Below are 21,284 nucleotides of genomic sequence, written 5' to 3'. Positions count from 1 at the left end.
TTTGGTCTCAAAAGTTGCACGAGACTTGAAAGTAAAAAATCAGCAAGTGACGCGGTCTAAAATTTCGCGCGGCGGATTTATCGCGAAAAATGTCGAGGGGGGGCTGAATCAGCCCCCCCCCCAGTCTTCTTAGGGTTAAACCATCACTCTAGATCAGAATTTGAATTAAATCAGAGCTCAGAGTACAGGCCTGAATATTTTTGTAGGGAAGGTGGGGGGGGGGGGGTGGTCCCTCTCAAATACTTACCTGTTCTATACAATAATAGATGATGAAAACTATGTTGAACTTTGTCAATTCCGAATCACTGTGATAAAGGCTTCTGTTGTACTGCGTAGAGATCTCAATCTGCAAAACAAAAGAAAAATGCATTTTATAATAATAGCTAATTATTATATAGCGCTTTTCCCAGAATGGCTCAAAGCGCGTTACAGCATATTATTACCCCGGTCATTGGATTCATTTCAATCCTGCACGAAAAGTGCACAATTTCCACTCCCTGGGGAGCATTCCTTGCATTCATCGCAGCCTCATTATGGCGCTGGCAAATTTAAACATACAATATCTTTGGCATCCTACTGGGTACCCATTTAGCACCTGGGTCGAGAGTGGCAAAGTGTGGATTAACGCCTTGCTAAAGGATGCTAGACCGCGTTGTATTTTGAACACACGACCCTCTGTTTACAAGGCAAGAGTCAGAACCACTACACCACGGCTCTTTTATATAGTTCTCTACTAGCAAACAGGAGAAAGTAATCAATAAACCAAATGAGCTATTTGTGATTTTTTTTAAAAATAGTTAACTGAGAAAATCAAAAGCTTGGAAATGGTATATATCTTATTCAAATTTAGCATCACTTACCACATCAGTGATTCTGTCAGACTTCAGATTATATTTAGTATGTGTGTGTGATAACACGTTTCTAATACTTACACTAATAAATACGATGTTTACAACAGCCACAGCTGTTCCGCAGTAACCAAAGAAACGATGAACGACGAAGGCTTGGAGTTTCCGTAGTCTTGGTCTAGTTATTTGTCTAGGACTTGGAGTCTGAATAAAAAAATAATTAAACAGTGGAAAATTGAACTACTTTCCTTTCTCTCTATAAAAGATTTTTTTTAAAGACATTTCACAATAATAACTTTTTACAGGCCTACAACCTACCAGCCCTCTGATTTTCAGTTGGCCCTGCCAATTCGAGCAGATTCAGGAATTCATGAGAATAATTGGGCATAACAAGCTCTGAAAATATCCTTGGAAGCAAAAAAAAAGAGGGGGATAACAATGTGTGAGACAAGTTCTGACAAAAAAAAATAATAATAATAATTAAATGAAAGGATCTCACAACAAAATCACAGGTCACCCCTTATTCTCCTGGTTATTGATACCCAGACTTCACAAATTTTGTTTTTCAATTTGTCTTTTTACTTCACCTCATCTCCGTCTGCTTGATGATCCAGACAATCGAACAGTCTTTGGAACTCAGATGATGTGATTACTCCGCCAATATTAGCATCTAACTCCTGATGATTAAAACAAAATTGATACAATCGTGAAGGAATCCTCCATAAATTGACAGAAAACCAAGGTCTTAAAATTCAGTTTCTCCTTTCAGTTTCACCTACAGTAAAGATTAAATACTCAATCTCCAATTATTAAATATTCAATCATATCAGGATTAATATTTAATCACTTCATCACAAATGTTTGACTAATTCATCATTTTTTATTAAATAATCAATTATGAATAATTGATTAATTATTGATGATCAATTTATCATTAAGCACTGATAACAGAAGTGAGATGCTAATGAAAATAATCATTTATAAATTGATAGAATATTAAGCCCTTAGAAATCACCTTTAGGAAATATCAAATAATCACAAATGATTGTGAATACTTAATTATAAATGAGTAAACAATTAATTATAAATGATTAAATAATTCTTCTTTAATGATTAATTATTTAATAACTTTTGATTATATAATCAATTATTCATGATTAGGAAAAATAAACACTAAGCATTATTCATTCAATAATCAATCATAGTGGATTGAATAATTAATCACATGCTTGATGATGAATCAATAAAGATACAAATGAAAAGAAATTCTTCATAAATTGATAGAATACTGTAATATCAAAATCACCTTTAGAAAAGATTAAATAATCGATTGCAATTGTTAACCATTAGTGATTAAAAAATCACTCAATCATAAAGGATGAATTGGCTATTAAATGAACTGATCAATAAACTGGGTGGGTGTTTCATAAAGCAGTTAGTAAGTTCAGAGCAACTGGTAAACCTTTCTTATGCGCTAGATAATCACCAATGAACATTTAATGGTGAATATCATTTGCCACAAGAAAGGTTCACCAGTCGTTCTTAAAGTCACTTTTAACTGACAAACAGCTTTATGAAACGGCCCCCTGATATTCCATATTGTGGATTGTTGTAAGCTTTCTTGGAATCCAATACTCACTGTTAAAATAGTCTTTTTAGCTGACTCCGGTATACTAGCTTGGAGAACAACAGATTTTACCACACTGACACTAACAGTTGATCTATCATATTATGGGGTAATGGAGAGAAAAGATGCACAAATTAATAATTATTACACTTGCTAAAAAAGCGTTTAACTCTTCCTTTATCAGAAATCTCTAAGCACTCTACATGTAATGTAGCCTAACTATCATGGCTTTAGCAGAGCAGCCAATATGCGCACTGCTTTTCTTGGTATAAATTCCTGCCGGTACCCAGTTACCTCACCTGGGTTGAGTGCAGCACAATGTGGGTAAATTTCTTGCTGAGGGAAACTACGCCATGGCTGGGATTCGAACCCGCGACCCTCTGTTTCAAAGTCCACAGACTAATCCAGTGGACCACAACACTCTATATTAAATTAAATCATCTTCTACAAATAAATAAATGTTATAGGATTTATATAGAGCACGTATCCACCTTTTTTGGTGCTCAATACCCCGGATAAGCTAGTCTTCCGATTCTGGTGCTCACAGCTTTTTGAGGAATTACTTCCTGCCGGTACCCAGCTACCTCACCTGGGTTGAGTGCAGCACAATGTGTGTAAATTTCTTGCTGAGGGAAATTACGCAATGGCTGGGATTCGAACCCACTACCCTCTGTTTCAATGTCCAGAGAATAATCTAGTAGGCCACAATGCTCTACATTAAATTAAATCATCTTCTGCAAAGAACATAACATAGTCTAATACAAAGTACATAACATGGTTAATTGCCAATTCGTCTACTGCCAACTCGTCCACTCACCACATGGTCTACTTTCATTTAGTCTAATGCCATTCTGTCCATCAACCTTTCGTCTAACAACTATTTGATCTATTAACCGCCTGGTTTGGTCCAATCATCACTTCGTCCAATCATCATTTTGTCTATGACCATTTCGTCTCATAACCAGTTGTTCTAATATCCATTTTCATTCATTTTGCACAATTTAACACTTCGTCCAATTAGACCAATGGTATATGGACTAAATGGCTATTGGACGAACTGGTTATTAGACGAAATGGCATCAGACTAAATGAAAGTTGACCATATGGTGCGTGGACGAACTGATGGTAGACCAAATGATAGTAGACGAGTTGGCAATTGGACGATTTGACATTAGACGTATTGGAAATAAACCCATAACATAGTTGGTGATACACCTCAGCCAATCAGATGCAAGCCTTTCAGTAGCTTATAACATGAATGCTCCCCAGGACGTTGGTCCTACCTCTCAATGCTTCCGTTGACCGTCCTGATCTGAGCTCTTAACATCTCAAACGCTGCCTGAAACCCCAGTCTCCTACGGAAGTGACTGGACTGCATTGACGTCTATAGAGGGAGAAACATAATCACAACAATTGACAGAATTCAAATTGGCAACTCTCTTACTCATTAGTTAATTTGGGCAGGAGAGGTTAATTGACCCCCTCCCCTCGACCAATGTCACTACCCCACCAGGCAAACTTTTTATTTGCTTGTCGATTGCATCAACGTCTAGTAGGAGAAAACACAATCATACCAGTATTCAAATTGGCAACTCTCTTCACCCTTAGTTTTATTCAGGGGGAGATTATATTGACCTCTGACCCCCCCCCCCCACCCATTTGCATACCGACCATGGGTGTGCATATAACTGTTTTGTGAAATTAAGCGAAACTTTATAATGTCATATCTTTCTTATTTTACATTCGATTTTGATGAAATTTTCAGTGTCATGCTTGTTGGATTTTTCACTTTTTATTCAAATAAACTTTTTGTTGAGGTGGACTTGTCCTTCAATACTCACAATTAAATATCCTCTGAATTCATTGTAGATCACAGCAGTAAGCATATTGAAGAAAAGATAAAGACCTGAAATAATAAATAAAAATCTTTAATCAAAGCTAAAGGAAAGGAGTTGCAGCAAACAATGATGTCATGAGAAAGTCTTTAAAATCAAGGTTGATTGCCACTATATCTGGGTTTTTTCACATAAATCTAACTCTTTGATATCATGGAATCTAAGGTGAAAAACAATTACACTGATGGTCACTAACACAAATAAGCACATGTTGGACAGTGGATTATTATTGCTTGGAAAAAGACGAGACATGTGGCTGGAATGCTATGCTTGTATTGTCTATTCTCTATTTTGTTCATATATATACAATTTTGGGTATCATTTCAATGGATTCTGTTAGAACCTATTTCCAGGTCATTACAACTAGCATTTATATTTAATAAAAAAGAAAAAATAGGTTTAAAAGAATTAAAAGGTTGTTTGTTATCAATATTAACTGTACTTACCGATACCAAGAAAGATGATGAAATAAAGAGCATAGAATCGGTTGTTTTGGTAAGCAGGCATGGTAACTATAAGACCAATAAAAATAGTCACAATGATGACAATAATAACAATAATAGTAATAATAATAATAATGAAAATGATAACAGCAAAAAAATACTATGTGATTTGTATTGCACTTAATGTATGATTCTAATACAATCTGACTATTAATCAAAATGAATTCATTCTTCTTATGAAATATATTTATACATATTTCCTTTGTCAATAATACATTAAAGGGATGAAAATGAAATTTCAAAATAATATAAAATGGCTCAATAAATCTTGAAAAAATAAAGGTTGTAATGAGACATGAGTCATAGGTAGAGAAGTCTATATATGCTCATTAATAAATCTACCTAAAACTTGAATGGAAGATTCCACACCATGATCATCAACTACAGTGCTCTATAAAGAATCTGGGATATTCCATGTTGCAATGAACATGGTAAAATAAAATCTACCTTAAAAAACTGAATGGAAGATTCCAAACCGTGATAGTCAACTACAGTGCTCTATGGGGAATCTGGCCTGTTCCACTTACCATCGGGGTTGTTTGCCGTAGTGAGGAGCACGAGGAGGCTCAAAAATGATTCCCCTATACTGGCAAAATGCTGCAATCCTTCCTGGAATAATCTAGCATCCACCTGGAAGAAATAGAAAGTAATTAATCACATTTTTTTCTTTAAATCAGTCAGAATTATATGCCTATCTCCTGATGTTTCAAATTGATTGGAAATGATATTTTGAAAATCTCAATACTCATACAGTCATTTAACACTCAGTGACATGTTAAATTTTAATATCATCATATTTCATATTATCCAAATTGCATCGTTATTTAATCACATGCGTTTTTCTTCTTCTTTTTTAAAAAGTTTTTAATCACTTGTTATTCTATAACTTTTGTGCAGAGTGCACAAGTTTGATGTCATAAAAATCAGATTTCTGCATATCATTTTTTAATATAACGTGTGAGTAAAAACAACTTGACACCTCACCAATGCCCAATGTAAGGTAAATTATGTTATCATGACTGGAAAGAGTATCTTCTCCCAAATAATTCAATACCATATCTATGTGGTATGTGTTAACGCTTGGATGATCAGGAGGTATTCCTTGCAGTGATGTAAATTTTGATTTGCACAAAAGAAAGGCATGACTGCAATGAATGAATCCAGATATCAATGATGTCATCCAGATGTCAATGTCATAATCCTACAATGGTTGCATTAAACATCCATTTAAAAACACTTTTTCAATAATTCACATCATAATTGTTTAATAAACACTTTTTTTAGTATCGATTCCCAAGTTAATTTCATTGAAAAGGGATTTGTAAATATGTTTACTAACTCATGTAGGATTATTGGCATCTGGATTCATTCATTGCATTCATGCCTTACTTAATTAGTGCAAGTAAATATTTACATTACTGCAAAAAATACCTACTGATTATCAAAGCATGAACACATACCACATAAACATGGTATCAAATTAATTGGGAGAAGATACCATTCCCAGCCATATATAATGATTACGCCTTCATGACAATTTTTTCCATAAAAAGGGGATTTGTGAGGTGTCAAGTTTCTTTTTGACCTGCACGGTATATCTTGGAGATGCATGCATAGTACAAAATATCCATAGCCCAAATTTGGTTGTAATTAGTAAAAGGGGGCCCCAAGATATGACCGCATGGATGTCTAATTAACCCCCTGAAGCAAATGAATTATTGGCCTGGTTCCGATAAAATCCAAACAAAACCCCAAAGCAAAAAAAAATTATGTTATCACTTCAGAACTCAATAGGCCTACTTCTTGTTAATGTGTATCGATTGATATTGAAATTGATGACTTGAAAAATGCATTATTGTATATCACTATACTTGTTCAAAAATAAATGTCTAAATTCTCGCTACCCCAAATAGCGATTTCGCCGAGATCCGGGAAAATCCCTGTAACGCGCATTGCATTATGGGATAGCTTTTCGGTATTACAACTTCCTGATCGGAAGTCCAATGCACTGTTTTGCCATTCAGATCAACAGTGCCGTCATGCACAACAACACAACGTTGCTTTCGCTCGGAAAGTTCGTGATCACAACCCTCTCTTTCACATTTTCACGTGAAATATATTTTTTATTTCTATTTATAATTCAAATGGAATCAAAACTGACCAAATTAGATAAAAAGTATTATAATCTGTACATATTAAGCTGATTGGCATCGATTTCAGCGTGGTGGAAAACTCAGTATCGCGAACCTCGCGCGAGCATAACTCTGAACCGGAAGTGGTGATGACGACCCGACGAAGTGAAAATTATCTCGTCTCGCGCATTATGAGATTTTTGTTCCTATTTGGGGTAGCGAGAATTGAATATATCTCTTCTAAACTCCACTTTTCATGTTCACATAAGCCTACCAGTACCTCCACATTCATTTCATATTGTTCAGTATATAAGGGTACTTAGTACACTGTAAGAAATCCAGAATGTATACCTTTATGCACCATAAAAGTTATACAGCTTACATGTTGTTATATTTACTCTTGAAGTAAAAAATACTGTGTATATATCTCAATTATATTGTCTGTATGATTATATGACATACATTGTCATTGTACTTCCTTTTTTCTATTGGAAATGAGATAACCATCGAATTGTATTTGAATCTGGGTGTCGTGTCATAACGACTTGTTATAATAACAAATGCAGAATCTCTATAACAAATTTACTATCAGCCAATCAGATTGAAGGATTTCAGTAGCTTTTAACTGTCATTGCAAATTTGTTATTATATCAAGTGTTATGAAACGAATCCCTGAATTCAATTAGATGATTTGACCTCACACATAACTCTATGAATGGGACTTACTATTTTTGATCTTACACATAACTTTATGAATGTGACTCACTATTTTTGATCTTACACAGAACCGTATGAATGGGACTTACTATTTTTGATCTTACACAGAACTGTATGAATGGGACTTACTATTTTTTTATCTTACACAGAACTGTATGAATGGGACTTACTATTTTTTATCTTACACATAACTTTATGAATGTGACTTACTATTTTTGATCTTACACAGAACCGTATGAATGGGACTTACTATTTTTTATCTTACACAGAACTGTATGAATGGGACTTACTATTTTTTTATCTTACACAGAACTGTATGAATGGGACTTACTATTTTTTATCTTACACAGAACTGTATGAATGGGACTTACTATTTTTTATCTTACACAGAACTGTATGAATGGGACTTACTACTTTTGATCTTACATAGAACTGTATGAATGGGACTTACTATTTTTGAAGCATTGACGGTCAATGTTGTCTGATTCACCACAGTCCTGTTATTAAGATCCGAGGGTTTCTGGAAAGAGTTACAATTAGAAAAACGCAATTAAAAAAAAAAACAATTAAAAACAATGAATAACTTCGGAAAGAGTTTAATCATGCTTAATTTCTGATAAAACATACCATGTCACCAACTCCTATTTATACCTCAGTCACATTTGCTCTGTACGGCGAGTCGAAAAAGACCGTTTTAACATTATTTTTAAGTAGCTTCATGTAGGTGGTTTGAATAAAAATGAATAAAACGGCTGTTTTTGATTCACCGTATGGCCGCCGTAGGGGAAATGTGACTGAGGTATTAGTTGGACAATGGGTCAATTTCAACGGTCTGCTCAAAAAGTGGAAATTTGTTTGTCAATAAAGCTTCATGCCTTTCTTTTCATGCATTTAAAGCTACTTATGAATTAATGGATACAGAGAAAAATCCAAAGGGCACAGGTGTATACCCCTGTAGGCATAAGAGAAATATAAAGATAAAAAAGAAAACAGGAAAATTGCTGCTTGTAAGTGAGTGCAGCGATCAGACTTTCTGAGTGGGGACAGAAGAGGGATTCCCCCTCCTACAGATAATTTTGCAATTTTAGGAATTGAAAATTCATGGTTTAAAGTTTTTTTTTGTTCAGGATTTTGATATTCACAGAAATCTGCAGGTCTGGGTCATGTCTTGCAAAGAGTTGTGATTGATCTCATCAACCTCAAGTATATGGAAATCCATCAATGTCATAATATTTCTTACAGAAAATTGCACAACGTCCTCTTGTAAACAAAGAGGAACATACTGAATTGTTGAGAAAAATATGAAAGCTTGAATATACATCGTAATCCAGACCTTCATTTTTGAGGAGCGCGATCGCGCCGGCGCTCCTACCGCGCTCCTTAAAAAAAATAAGGAGAGCAAAAAATCGCGCTCCTAAAAAAAAAAATAAAAAAAAAAAAAATGAAAAAAAAAATTGCTAAAATTTCACATTTCACATCTTTAAATCTATGAAATGGTCTTCTTTTTTCCATAATTCCTTGTAATTACTTTGATTTAGTTGAAAACTATCAGAAAAATTAAGAATATTCATCTCTTTCCCGACTCTGATTTTAATTTAAACTCGGTAAATATTTGCAGTCCCATGTAGTCCCATATGTAGATTTTCATGGCAGCACCATGAAAGTCTACATGTGGGACTACAATATTTACCGAGGTAAGTTCAAATCAGAGTCGGGAAAGAGGTGAATATTCTTCATTTTTCTGATAGTTTTCAACTAAATCAAAGTAATTTCAAGGTATTATGGAAAAAAGAAGGCCATTTCATGGATTTAAAGATGTAAAATGTAAAATTTTAGCAATTTTGTTTTTTCAATTTTTTTTTCTTCTTTTTTTTGTTTAATTTTTTTTTAGCAGTAGCGCATACGACATCTTGTAAACGTATTGACGTGACCCAGGCCTAGTTTCACCACAGATTAATTAATAGCTAACACAGCTACTGCATATATACAATGTTAAGAAAAATCTACAATTTATCATACATGTATTGTAATAAATTGATTTGAGCTCCTCACGGAGAGCGATTCTGAGGAGCTCAATTGAGCTCCTCAGAAAAATAAGGAGAGCGATTTATTGAGCTCCACGAAATTATAAACGTGAAGGACTGGTAATCTAGAAATAATTTTGAAAAAAAAATGTTGATGCTGGCATTCCATAGTTGTGGTTGATCGGATCAATCGCAACATTTTGATCAGATCAATCACCACTCTTTGCAAGATGGGACCATGGGGGGGGGGGTCATGCCTGCCCTTGCGGGTTTTCAACACCATTTCACAAGTATTATTGGAATGAAAGCATAAAATTGGCAAAACAATAAAATTAATTTGCTATAATTATCTAAATAGACTCCAATGCCAAACATCTGATTCCTGTTGCATTGATCTAGAATAGATGGTAACTTTGGCATCAATGGTAACCTCTACGGAATCCTTGATTCTGATTGGCTATGGAACAATGTCACCATGACGATTAACATTGATTGTGAAGTATTGGGAGGGTTTTACTTACAACATCGCCTTCAGGTCTGGGAAACAGCAGCATTCCAAACATGGTGAAGAAGTAGATGTGAATCAGAAGAAGTAGGATCACACTGCCATATCAAAAAAGGAAACATTGCCATGAAATAAAAATCATTATAGAATGGGTATCATGCATATTATTAATTACCGACGCATGGCCAGCCAAGCATTCGGTAAATATGCAATGCATCTTATACATGTAAGTACTTATGCATGGCTAGCCATGTGTTGGTATTTACTTATGGATGGTTGTAAAAAAAATGATTTTTTAGCAAAAAAATTCCACCATTCTATAAAACAAATGATACACAGGTTTGTTCGTGCAATGGTAGGACAAGTGAGCATGCGGTAACTATGGACACTAGTCTAAACAGTTCGAAAGTTACCTTATGCCCACAAACCTACAACATATTAGGTGAAAGTTTCACTCGGTGATTTACCTAATCATCATGATATTGTAAATACAACCTTTCTTTTCTAGTATCCAATTCAGCTTCTAAAAGGGCAAGTCATACACAGGATTATTCATATTTCATACAAATATCTTAATACACCTGGGCCCCGTCTTACAAAGAGTTGCGATTGATCCGATCGATCGAAACTATGGATGGCCAGCAATGTCAACATCTGTTATACATGTTTGTTCAAAATATTTTCTAGCTATGATGTATATTCAAGCATTCATCGTTGTCTTGAAAATTCACCGTGCTTCTCCTTGTTTACAAAGGACATTGTGCACATTTCCTGTAGAAAAAAATTATGACACTGATGGATTTCCATAGAGTTACGATTGATTGGATCAATTGTAACTCTTTGTAAGACGGGGCCCTGGTCCCTGTCTTACAAAGAGTTGCGACTGATCTAATCAAACAATGTACGGCCAGCAACATCAACATAAAAAATTTATGTTAGTTCAAAACATTTTCTAGCTATGTAATAAATTCATTGTTTTCTTGACAATTTGGTGTGTTCGCCTTTGTTTACAAAAACAAAGGACATTTTTCAAATTTCCTGTAGAAAAAATTATAACTGACTGGATCAATCGTAACTCTTTGTAAGACGGGGCCTGTAGAGAGTTGATTACAGTATACCTTGCTACTTTTGGCATGGTGTTTTTGATGCTCCTCACGGTTTTCTTCATCAACTGAGAGTTCTGGATGAGGAAGAAGGGTCGTAGGAAGCGGCGAACCCTCAAGAGCTCATTGCAGGCAAAGTTGATTGTGACCAGCCAATCGATGAGAGAGATTGCTATGACAACGACGTAGGCAACGAGCCATTTGCTCTTCTTCAACTCCGACAGACCTATTAAATAAATCTTTTTTCATAATCATGATAGAAAGAGAGAAATAATTATGAATGTATCATTTTGTGCTTACTGATTTTCCTTTTTTTAAGACCTTTGAAGTATACCCGGGTCCTGTAACAAAGGTTAGCGATTGATCGTACGCTTGATTTTCACGATTGATTGTACATTGTAGTCAATGGAATCAATCGTAGAAAAATGTTCTACGATCATTGCTAATTATTATGTTACGGGCCCCTGGTAGGCCCAGACAGCCCTGGGCTTGAAAATCCAAAATGTTTCTCTTTTGAGATGAATGTGAGTCTTTGAGTCATGGAATTCTTCCAAAAAAATTGAACCTCACTTCATGTTGACAGCTTTGAATATGAACACCAGCGATGCAGAATTAGCTGAGCCAGGATGGTTCCTCAACTTTGACAGAACCAGTGCAGAGGAGCTATTAAATTGGCACCAGATAGACACAGCAGAAAACAACATCCTTATGACTTACTTATTTTTATACATATTCTATTGTCACTGGATTTAATGAGATAAATACATGTACTTAGGGATAATTTAATAGTAAAATGTATGAATTTAGAATTGGTGTCAGTGTAAGGGTTATATTTTGGTGTTTGTACTTTGTTTTACGAAAAAGAAAAATTAAAAGAAAAATCTAAAACAAATATGATATATATATTTTTTTTTTTTCGAAATAAAAAAAAAATCGCCAACCCTGGGCTGCCCAGAATGGAAATTTGTAGAATGACAAAACTTAACTTTTATTAGTAAATTTGTGGCTTATCATTCAAGGGCTAACATCATTCATGTATATAGATTTGGCATTAATCAGGCCCAAACACTACAGTTTCCATGGTAACCATCATACAAATTGGATCACAAAGACACATTTCCAGATGGATTTTATCTTAGAATAGGTGATTTCTAAGAAAATTTTGATTTTTTTTTTTTTTTTTTTCAGTTCAGGGGAGGAACAAGGAAGACAACTCTGTCTACTCTTACGTACATGTATGTTTTCCTATTCACAGTGGTGTATGGTAAGTGACTCATTAAATGACTTGTGAACTTCATAAATCTTGGCCTGTATTATTATTATCGAAGGAACAGCAATGTTTTGTTTTCAATGTTTTTATACATAACACCTCTTGAGGATTTGAAAGTGAAAGTTTGAAATCCTGGTGGGTGTTTCATAAAGCTGTTCGTAAGTTAAGAGCGACTTTAAGAACGACTGGTAAACCTTTCTTACGTGCTAAATAATTAATGATGAATACCATTTACCACTAGAAAAGATCACCAGTCGTTCTTAAAGTCGCTCTTAACTTACGAACAGCTTTATGAAACACCCATCTGTTGTAGTCGAGTCTATTTATCCAACAAAAAAAACCTTTGTACCATGCTCATATTGTTCAGTAGTCGTTGAGTAGGCACTTACATGTAGGATATTCAGCTACTTTTTCAGCTAAATAAAGAAACCTATTTTTTTTTAAACAGACTGTGACATATATTTAAGCAAAATCAGTTCAAGAATTGGCCTAAACATGTAAAATATAAACATCGGACCTATATGTGAATATCATAATGAGAGTCATTCCTGTTTTATGCAATGAGATTTGCCGCCCTTTCACACGGTACCAAAATCGTAATTTGAATGATGATTCCAGTGAAAAATAATTCTGACGAATTTTTAGCACGTGTGAAACCAAACTAGGATCACGAACGCTAATCACAATCACGAATTCAAATTCTACTCCGGAGGTGAATTTCACTTAAGTTTCACTCGAATTACGGTACGAATTGTACGTCTGACAGGGTTGACCTCCAAAACACCTTTTGAGGGGCGGAGCTTACGTGACCTTTCAAGCACTTCCGTAGATAATACAACGGTCATGCACTCATCGTAGTTTCTTTATTGCAATGCAGTGCTTTGATTGGGTTTGATTGACAAGTCACCAAGGACACAATACCGTCTTCGCTCAGGAATTCGAATTCAAATCACAGTTTTTAAGTGAACGTGTGAATGGTACAATGATTCTTAATACGAACTGCAATAATCGTTACAATGATGATTCAAGATTTTCATGTGAAAAGACCCTTCATTCTATGTACGATCCGTCTGCACATTCTATGTAGGGAGCCGCCGAAGGAATGACCACAGCATGGCACAGACTGTCATCATGTAACATGAGTGTGATATCAAATAATGTCCCGTAAGGAAATTTTCTGGGATATTTTCATAAAATTTAGAAAATATTAGACCATTTTGAATCAGTTTGCAGAGCTGCCAAGTTGTATTTTGCATTCTCAGTACTCTCATCCCCCAAAATCAGTATTTTGACCAAAAAATCAGTATTTTTACCGTGTGAGATAAATATGCAGACCTGCCGACCTCTGGGAATGAAAAACTGTGTTCTGTGATAAAAAAACTGTATTTTTCCCAAAAAAAGTGTACTTCATAATAAAATGCTTGGCGCACTCGCTCATCGCAGGAAGTAATTCCTCAAAAAGCTGTGTGCACCGAATAGGTAGCCTAGCTTAGCTGGGTAATAATAGCAGGGCCACTGGTAGAACAGTTTTCGGAACTGAAGTGGCCACCCTGGGTAAATATACCTATATTATTATTATTATTATTATTATTATTATTATCGCGGCGCTCAAGCTGCATGCAAGCTAAAATGCGCACTGCTCTTGAAGATGAAAAAAAAAATTTAAAACATGCTTATATCTTCACCCTGGTTTTAACAAAATGATTGAAAAAAAAAACAAGTTACCTGAAATTACATTGATCTAATAACCATATTTGTGTACGTTTTATGAAATAGATTCATAATTTTTTTTTTTACGTATTTTTCAAAGAAATAACGTACTGCCATATTTTTGTTGCAAAAACGTACTAAATACGGCTAAAACGTATTGGTTGGCAGGTCTGAGTTTGATGCAGGGGGGAAAAAACTAAATATCTGGGGGGTGGGGGCAATTTGTCGAAACGTCGAGATTGGGTGGTCCTTTTCAGGACCAACATATGCCCAAGAAAGATACATGGTGTACCGTGAAACCTACTACACTATTCTTCTTCGCCATGGAAACCTTCAGAAATTATGACATCATCAGTCTTCTCATTTGCATACCAACCAGGATGAGCATATAACTGTTTTGTGAAATTAAGTGACACTTTAAAATGCCATAACTTTCTTACATGTATTTTACATCCGATTTTGATGAAATTTTCAGTGTTATGCTTGTTGGATTTTTCTTTTTATTCAAATCAACTGATGGTTGGGGTGGACTTTTCCTTTAATAGACGAAACTGCACCATGTGTAAATTGAGTTTCAACGTTATTGGAAAAAATATAAATCCATTTCATCTCACCTTGGTGCAGACATCGTAAAAGAAGATGAGGAGACAGACGAACTCGATGCCCTCTGTCACGCCACAGGGTGCATGGATGCGGTCGCCACGGTAACGGGGGTCGGAGCTGTTGCCGGTCGTGAGGGAGGAAGGGGGCTCGAAGAATGCTAGAAACAGGATTGTGAAGATTGCTATGTAGAGGGTCCTGATATGTGTGTGTGTGTGTGGGGGAAGAGAGACAAAAATATGTTTACATACATTTCACCATAGACACTCAGTGTGGGTGTGGGGGGGGGGGGGTCCATAACATTTGATCCTGTGGCAATTGCTCCAATGGAAAATCTGCACATGCAATTCCATCAAATATGTAGGCCTACGTCCGTCCCCTATGTGGGACCTTCATGAAATTTTCTGTCTCTGATTTCAGGTTCTTTTCACAGTCTGTAATGCTCTCAAATGACCATGACTTGGTCAGTTAATGAAGTGAAATAAAACTTGAGAAAAATGGGGGTCGGATGTACAAACTAGCACATCAATGATGTGGAGCTCATCCGGCATCTCGCAACGAAATTTAACACAATTTTCATTTCAGCCCAGTTGACACTGTAGTGAATGATATTGGTGAAATAAATTGAGGATATAGAATTGAAATTGATGAAGAAATGACATACATGTAGAAGCATTTTTTGTGATCTATGAATAAATTTCATATAAATTAGCATAAATAATTTTCAGGTCAACATTTCTAAACACTTGTGTAGAACCTTGGTGAACCTCATGTAGCTCTCAGATGGAACAAAAATAATCAAAATCAATCAACAAATAAATAAGTATTTTTTGTGAGTTTTGAAAATATATAAATAAATTAGCATATTAATGAGTTTCAAAATTCTGTGTTGAAGTCTTGTATCACCACCTACATGTAGAGCTATCATATAAAGCAAACAAAATTGAAACTGATCAACAAATGAAGGAGAAAATCATTTTTTGTGATTTTATGAATAAATTGAGCATAAATTAGCATAAATAATTTTCTAGACAAAATTTCAAAATTTTGTGTACAAGTTTGGTGTTCCCCATGCAGCTCTACCAGATGGAAGAAAAAAAAATCAAAATTGCTCAACAAATAAAGAGGCATTTTCTGTGATTTATGAATTTCGCATAAATTAGCATAAATAATTTTCTACTGAAAATTTCAAAATTCTGTGTAGAAGTTTGGTGAACCTTGTGATGTTCTACCAGATGGAAGAAAAAAAATCAAAATCGGTCAACAATTAAAAAAGTATTTTATGTGAATTTTCAATACGCATAAAAATGTTTCTTGTCAGAAGTTCAAAATTCTGTGTAATTTTTTTGCGAACCTCATGAAGGGCTACCCGAAGGAAGCCAAAAGATCAAAATTGGTCAACAAATAACGAAGGAGAAGCATTTTTTGTGAATTTTGAAAAATGCACATAAATTAGCATATTTAATGAGTTTCAAAATTCTGTGTAGAAGTTTTGAATCCCCCCTAATGCTATCATAGAAAGCAAACACAATTGAAATCAGACTCGAAATGACGAAGAAGCATTTTGAAATTCAGTCAACAATTAAAGAGGCATTTTCTGTGATTTATGAATTTTGCATAAATTAGCATAAATAATTTTCTACTCCAAATTTCAAAATTCTGTGTAGAAGTTTGGTGAACCTCATAAAGTTCTACCAGATGGAAGAAAAAAGATCAAAATCGGTCAACAAATTAAGAAGAATTTTATGTGAATTTTTAAAAATATGCATTAAATTAATTTTGCATAAATTAGCATAAAAATTGTTCTAGTCAAAATTTCAAAATTCTGTGTAGAAGTTTGGTGAACCTCATGAAGCTCTACCAGATGGAAGCAAAAAATTCAAAATCGATCAACAAATAAAGAAGCATTTTTTGTGAATTTTGAAAAATCCACATAAATTAGCATATTCTAATGAGTTTCAAAATTCTGTGTAGAAGTTTTGAATCCCCCACCTATCTTATGAAGCAAACAGAATTGAAATCAGACTTGAAATGGCGAAGATGAAGCATTTTGAAATTGTGGATGGACGACAGACAACGGACGCCACGCCACGGCATAAGCTCTCTTGCCCTTCGGGCCGGATGAGCTAAAAAGTGGATTATTTTACGGAATTGCGCCATTGCCCACATTAAGCTAAACCTAAAACCTGACCTCCACAACTAAATAAACCCTATTGCAGAAGAGGTTCACGGTACACCATATGTGTAAAGTCCTGGAAGGACCGAGATAAGAAAAGTGGATAGAATTGGAGGTGAATTGGAAAGGCGAGAAAGTGGAGGTTTGAAAGAAGTTTCTCGCCATTCCAATCCTATCCACTTTTCTTATCTCAATCCCTCCAGGACTTTACACATTGAGTACCGTAAACCTCTTCCGCGATTGCTCATACCACCATGCAAACCTTCAAACATCATCTAATATGCTTTTCACACTGCACTTTTTGTCCTAAATTGGTGGGGCTAAGGGGGGGTCTTAGCCCCACCAATTTCCCGGGGTTAAGCTTAGCCCAATTCGTTTTCACACTACGTTTTAGCAAAGTGGGCTAGCACGGTAAATAGTACGGTACTATCTGGCCCTGCAAAAAAGCAGGGTTAGCCGGCATATTGCGGTGCTAGCACCACAATTGCGGTGCTAAGAGATGCAGTGTGAATCGAAACCGGGCTAAGGAAAAGTGGGGCTAAGCATTAGCCAATCACAGAAATCAAAATTGCACGTTAATCGCGCTCTGTATGGTAAAATCATCAATATTAATGAGCTGTGTGATTGCCAGGGGTTATTAAAGGCGTTAACCCCGGCTAAGCAAATAGTATGGGGTTAAGAAAGACAGTGTGAATAAAAAAAAAGATAGTATGGGGTTAAGGATAGTCCGGGGTTAAGGATAGTCCGGGGTTTATAAGGATAGTATGGGGTTAAGGAAATGCAGTGTGAAAAGCATACAAATGAACCCTAATTCTTATCTTCACATAATTCTGAGCCCAAAACTACTACAACAAACAATCCTGATTCTCTCTGCCTTCTCAGATATTAAAGACCGGAGAAAATGTTGTGTCACCTTTGGGGGAGGACCGATGAAATATGTTTACAGTCATTTCACCGCAGACACACGGTTGAATCAGCCTTGTTTCCGATAAATGTACAAGGCTACTTAAAGAGCATATTGCGAGGAAGTAAGTAACAATCCACATCCTTCCTCCAAACCCACTTTTGTTCTTTTTCTCTTTACAGTACATGCACAGTCATGTCACAAAAATAAAGCATTTCTTTTATATACATTAAGCAAATTCAGCCAACGTACACTTTGAAAGTTTGATTTAAACTTTGGAAAACCATTAATTTTTTTTCACCCTCCATCCACATGATTGCCTGCATTTGATAGTAAATCCCAAAATAATGGATCCCATTTCACTGATTACACTTATTAATTATTATGGACTCTTTATACCATAAGTCTTCAAAATCGATTAAAGTTGCTGTGTGTGGCAAAAATATTCTCCACTGAGCAATCATTTCCATTTCATTCTACTACCAATAGTTAAGTTAAATGTAAATGTACAAGTACATGACAGAACAGGGGGAAAAGGCCCCCCCCCCCCCCACCTCCATCCTCCCTCCCCCTGACTTTAATATTTTACATAGTGAAAAAGAAAGAACAGTAGGGGGAAAGGAGAGTATATAGAAATAAAAGATATTTTTAAGAAGGCTGTGCAGTATTACACCCGTTTAAATTTGAGGAAAGAACGTCCTAACCTTGCCCCTCCCCTCCCCTCAACCAACTGCACCCATGAATTTGATATCACTTTATTGAAATCACAATAAAGGAAAAAATTTACAAAGTCAATACAAAACATAATGATTATCAAATAGGCACAGGTCATGACTCATAACTGTCAATGCAGGGACAGAGGTATGTTTACCAGCAGGGGAATTCCCATAATCACTACCAAAACAAATTAATCAATGCAGCATTCTTTAAAAAAAAAAACTTTAGAGTACAGTAGGCTACATTTAAACAAAAACAAAAAAATATATTTTGCCTTCTCCTTCAATGTTGGTCATTCATATTAGATGATGTGAATGTCAGCCATCAGATATAGGTTTGCTTATAAAGCAGCAAAGAGTAAGTAAAGCCAACTGTTCTATTGACTAGTAGATCATTAAAGGACAAGTCCACCCTAACAAAAAGTTGATTTGAATAAAAAGAGAAAAATCCAACAAACATGATTTCACTGAAAATTTCATCAAAATTGGATGTAAAATAAGAAAGTTATGACATTTTTAAGTTTCGCTTCAAATACAAAACAGTTATACATGTATGCATATCCTGGTCGGTATGCAAATGAGGAGACTGATGACTTCATCCGCTCACTAATTTTTTTTGTATTGTATTTTATTGTATAAAATATTATATGCTCACTCATGCGTGAATGAGAAATAATCTTAGTAATTTCAGATGAAAGAGGAGATTCTAAGCTTTACAATGGTAGGTCACTTGTCTATTGCATTTGTGATTAAGGTATGATAAATCATCGATAAATCTCGGTTTCGTTTTTTGTGGGACGCACTGTTTATTCTAATTTTCTCCTCATTGCCAAGTGAAACAATGATTAATTCCTCACTGAATATGTGGAATTTGCATTGTCTAATACTATATGGTTCAGTCAGGTTGGTCCTTATTGTCAAATCTGTATTTAAAAAATGAAATATTGTATAATTCAAACAATAAAAAACAAAATAAATTGTGAGTGAAGGACATCATCAACTCTCTCATTTGCATGTCACTGAGTTGAGCATATCACTGTTTTGTGAACAAATATTAAAGCGAAACTTCAAAATGTCATAACTTTCTTATTTTACATCCGATTTTTATGAAATTTTCAGCATTTATAATATATGCTAGTTTGATTTTTCTATAATTATTCAAATTAATATTTTTCTGGGGTGGACTTGACCTTTAATCTACACGAGCATGAAAGAGATATCTCACCATTGAATTGGCCTGGAATAGTAGACCCTATAGTACCAGAGAGAGAAAGGGTCTATCTTGTGTTTGATGCTCCGGAACTTGACTGCATCTTCAACAAACACCACCGCTTGAAGCAGGGCCTTTGGATCTATAAAACAGAGATCGGAAACAAAAATTCTTCCTTTCATGTATCTTTCAGGGTTAAATATTAAACGAGCTTCATACTGAAAAATAATTATCATAAACAGAGTAAAATTGAAAACTTCAACAGCATACTGTACATACATGTGGAAATAACATCATCAGCTCACTCATGTCATCAGGCCTAATACTCATAGAACTGTTCGACTGAAATGTTGCAAATCTTTATATGCCATAACTTTGTTATTCCTTGTCCAATTTTTATTTTCAGTGTTTTGTCTGATTTTCCTTTATCTGTTCAAGTCATTATTTTCAGCCTGGACTGCCCATATACAGGGATGCCACTAGGTGTCCTCCAAAAATACTGAAACTCATCGCGGGCCGGGACAGTGTCCAAGAAAAAAAAATTTAGGGGGTCCACCTTTAATTTTGGGATGGACACATGTCAGAGGTAAAAAATTGGACAAGCAAAAAAAAAAAAAAAAAAAAAAAAAAAAAATTACGAGGGGGGGGGGTCTGCCCCCACCTCAAATTTAGGGGAGGGGGGAGAGGACCAAGTGGCTTCTTACCTTGTTGTGATCGATGACTTTGAAGTCAATTAGGTTTAGTTGTGTGTTTCTCATAGAACGCTAGACCAAAAGCTATTTTGGTTGTTCAGCTGAACCGCGTTGGCTCACTCACCAATACATAGACTGAAGCGTTGTTGGCCCGTACATTAAGACAACGTATCAGCTAACCGGAGGAGCTCCGGCCCGCTTTCCGGGCCGGAGCTCCCTGGGTTCCGTATCAGCATGCAGCAGTAACGTTAGATCTAACATTCGGCGGAAACCCGATTTTCGGATCGTTTTTGGTACATAAAATGTCACATTATAAAAAAATAATTACATCCAAACTTACGAGAAAATATATAAAATTCAGAAACATCGTACCTTAGACCGCAGTTACCGCTAATTCCTTTCAAATGATGATCAAAACTTAGTCATCCTCGATTCCTTCGTTGGTCATCGTAAGTTGCCATCTTGAATGACGTCATCATCTTTACAGTCGTATTTACCAGTCGCTATTATACCGCGATTCGTGCCGCTGCTTTGCGCTTGTCTATGTGCGTGCGTTCGGAACTTGTCGCTCGCATTGATTGGCCAGGATATCGATAATTCTAATCAGAAAGCCTTGATAAAAGCATAACTCAATGAACGTAGTAGGCAGTGC

The 21,284-nt window shown here is 35.5% G+C and overlaps 1 protein-coding gene across 1 annotated transcript in view; it reads right to left on the bottom strand.

The window, feature by feature from the left end:
• The window catches only part of LOC129282892 (two pore channel protein 2-like), a 52,242-nt gene that overhangs the window by 24,557 nt on the left and 6,401 nt on the right, over positions 1-21,284 (bottom strand). The window contains exons 2-14 of the mRNA XM_064114823.1: positions 19,956-20,082; positions 14,949-15,132; positions 11,370-11,593; positions 10,268-10,349; positions 8,174-8,242; positions 5,401-5,503; positions 4,817-4,882; positions 4,317-4,381; positions 3,759-3,859; positions 2,488-2,569; positions 1,436-1,525; positions 933-1,052; positions 248-346 (exon numbers count right to left, since the gene is read on the bottom strand). Of these exons, the coding sequence (XP_063970893.1) occupies positions 248-346; positions 933-1,052; positions 1,436-1,525; positions 2,488-2,569; positions 3,759-3,859; positions 4,317-4,381; positions 4,817-4,882; positions 5,401-5,503; positions 8,174-8,242; positions 10,268-10,349; positions 11,370-11,593; positions 14,949-15,132; positions 19,956-20,082 (1,412 nt within the window). The remainder of the gene's footprint in view (positions 1-247; positions 347-932; positions 1,053-1,435; positions 1,526-2,487; positions 2,570-3,758; positions 3,860-4,316; positions 4,382-4,816; positions 4,883-5,400; positions 5,504-8,173; positions 8,243-10,267; positions 10,350-11,369; positions 11,594-14,948; positions 15,133-19,955; positions 20,083-21,284) is intronic.

This window comes from Lytechinus pictus, unplaced genomic scaffold (genome assembly GCF_037042905.1).
Source record: "Lytechinus pictus isolate F3 Inbred unplaced genomic scaffold, Lp3.0 scaffold_20, whole genome shotgun sequence".
NCBI classification, from domain to species: Eukaryota; Metazoa; Echinodermata; class Echinoidea; order Temnopleuroida; family Toxopneustidae; genus Lytechinus; species Lytechinus pictus.
Note: the sequence above shows the minus strand (reverse complement) of the source record. Positions and strands in the feature narration are given on the sequence as shown.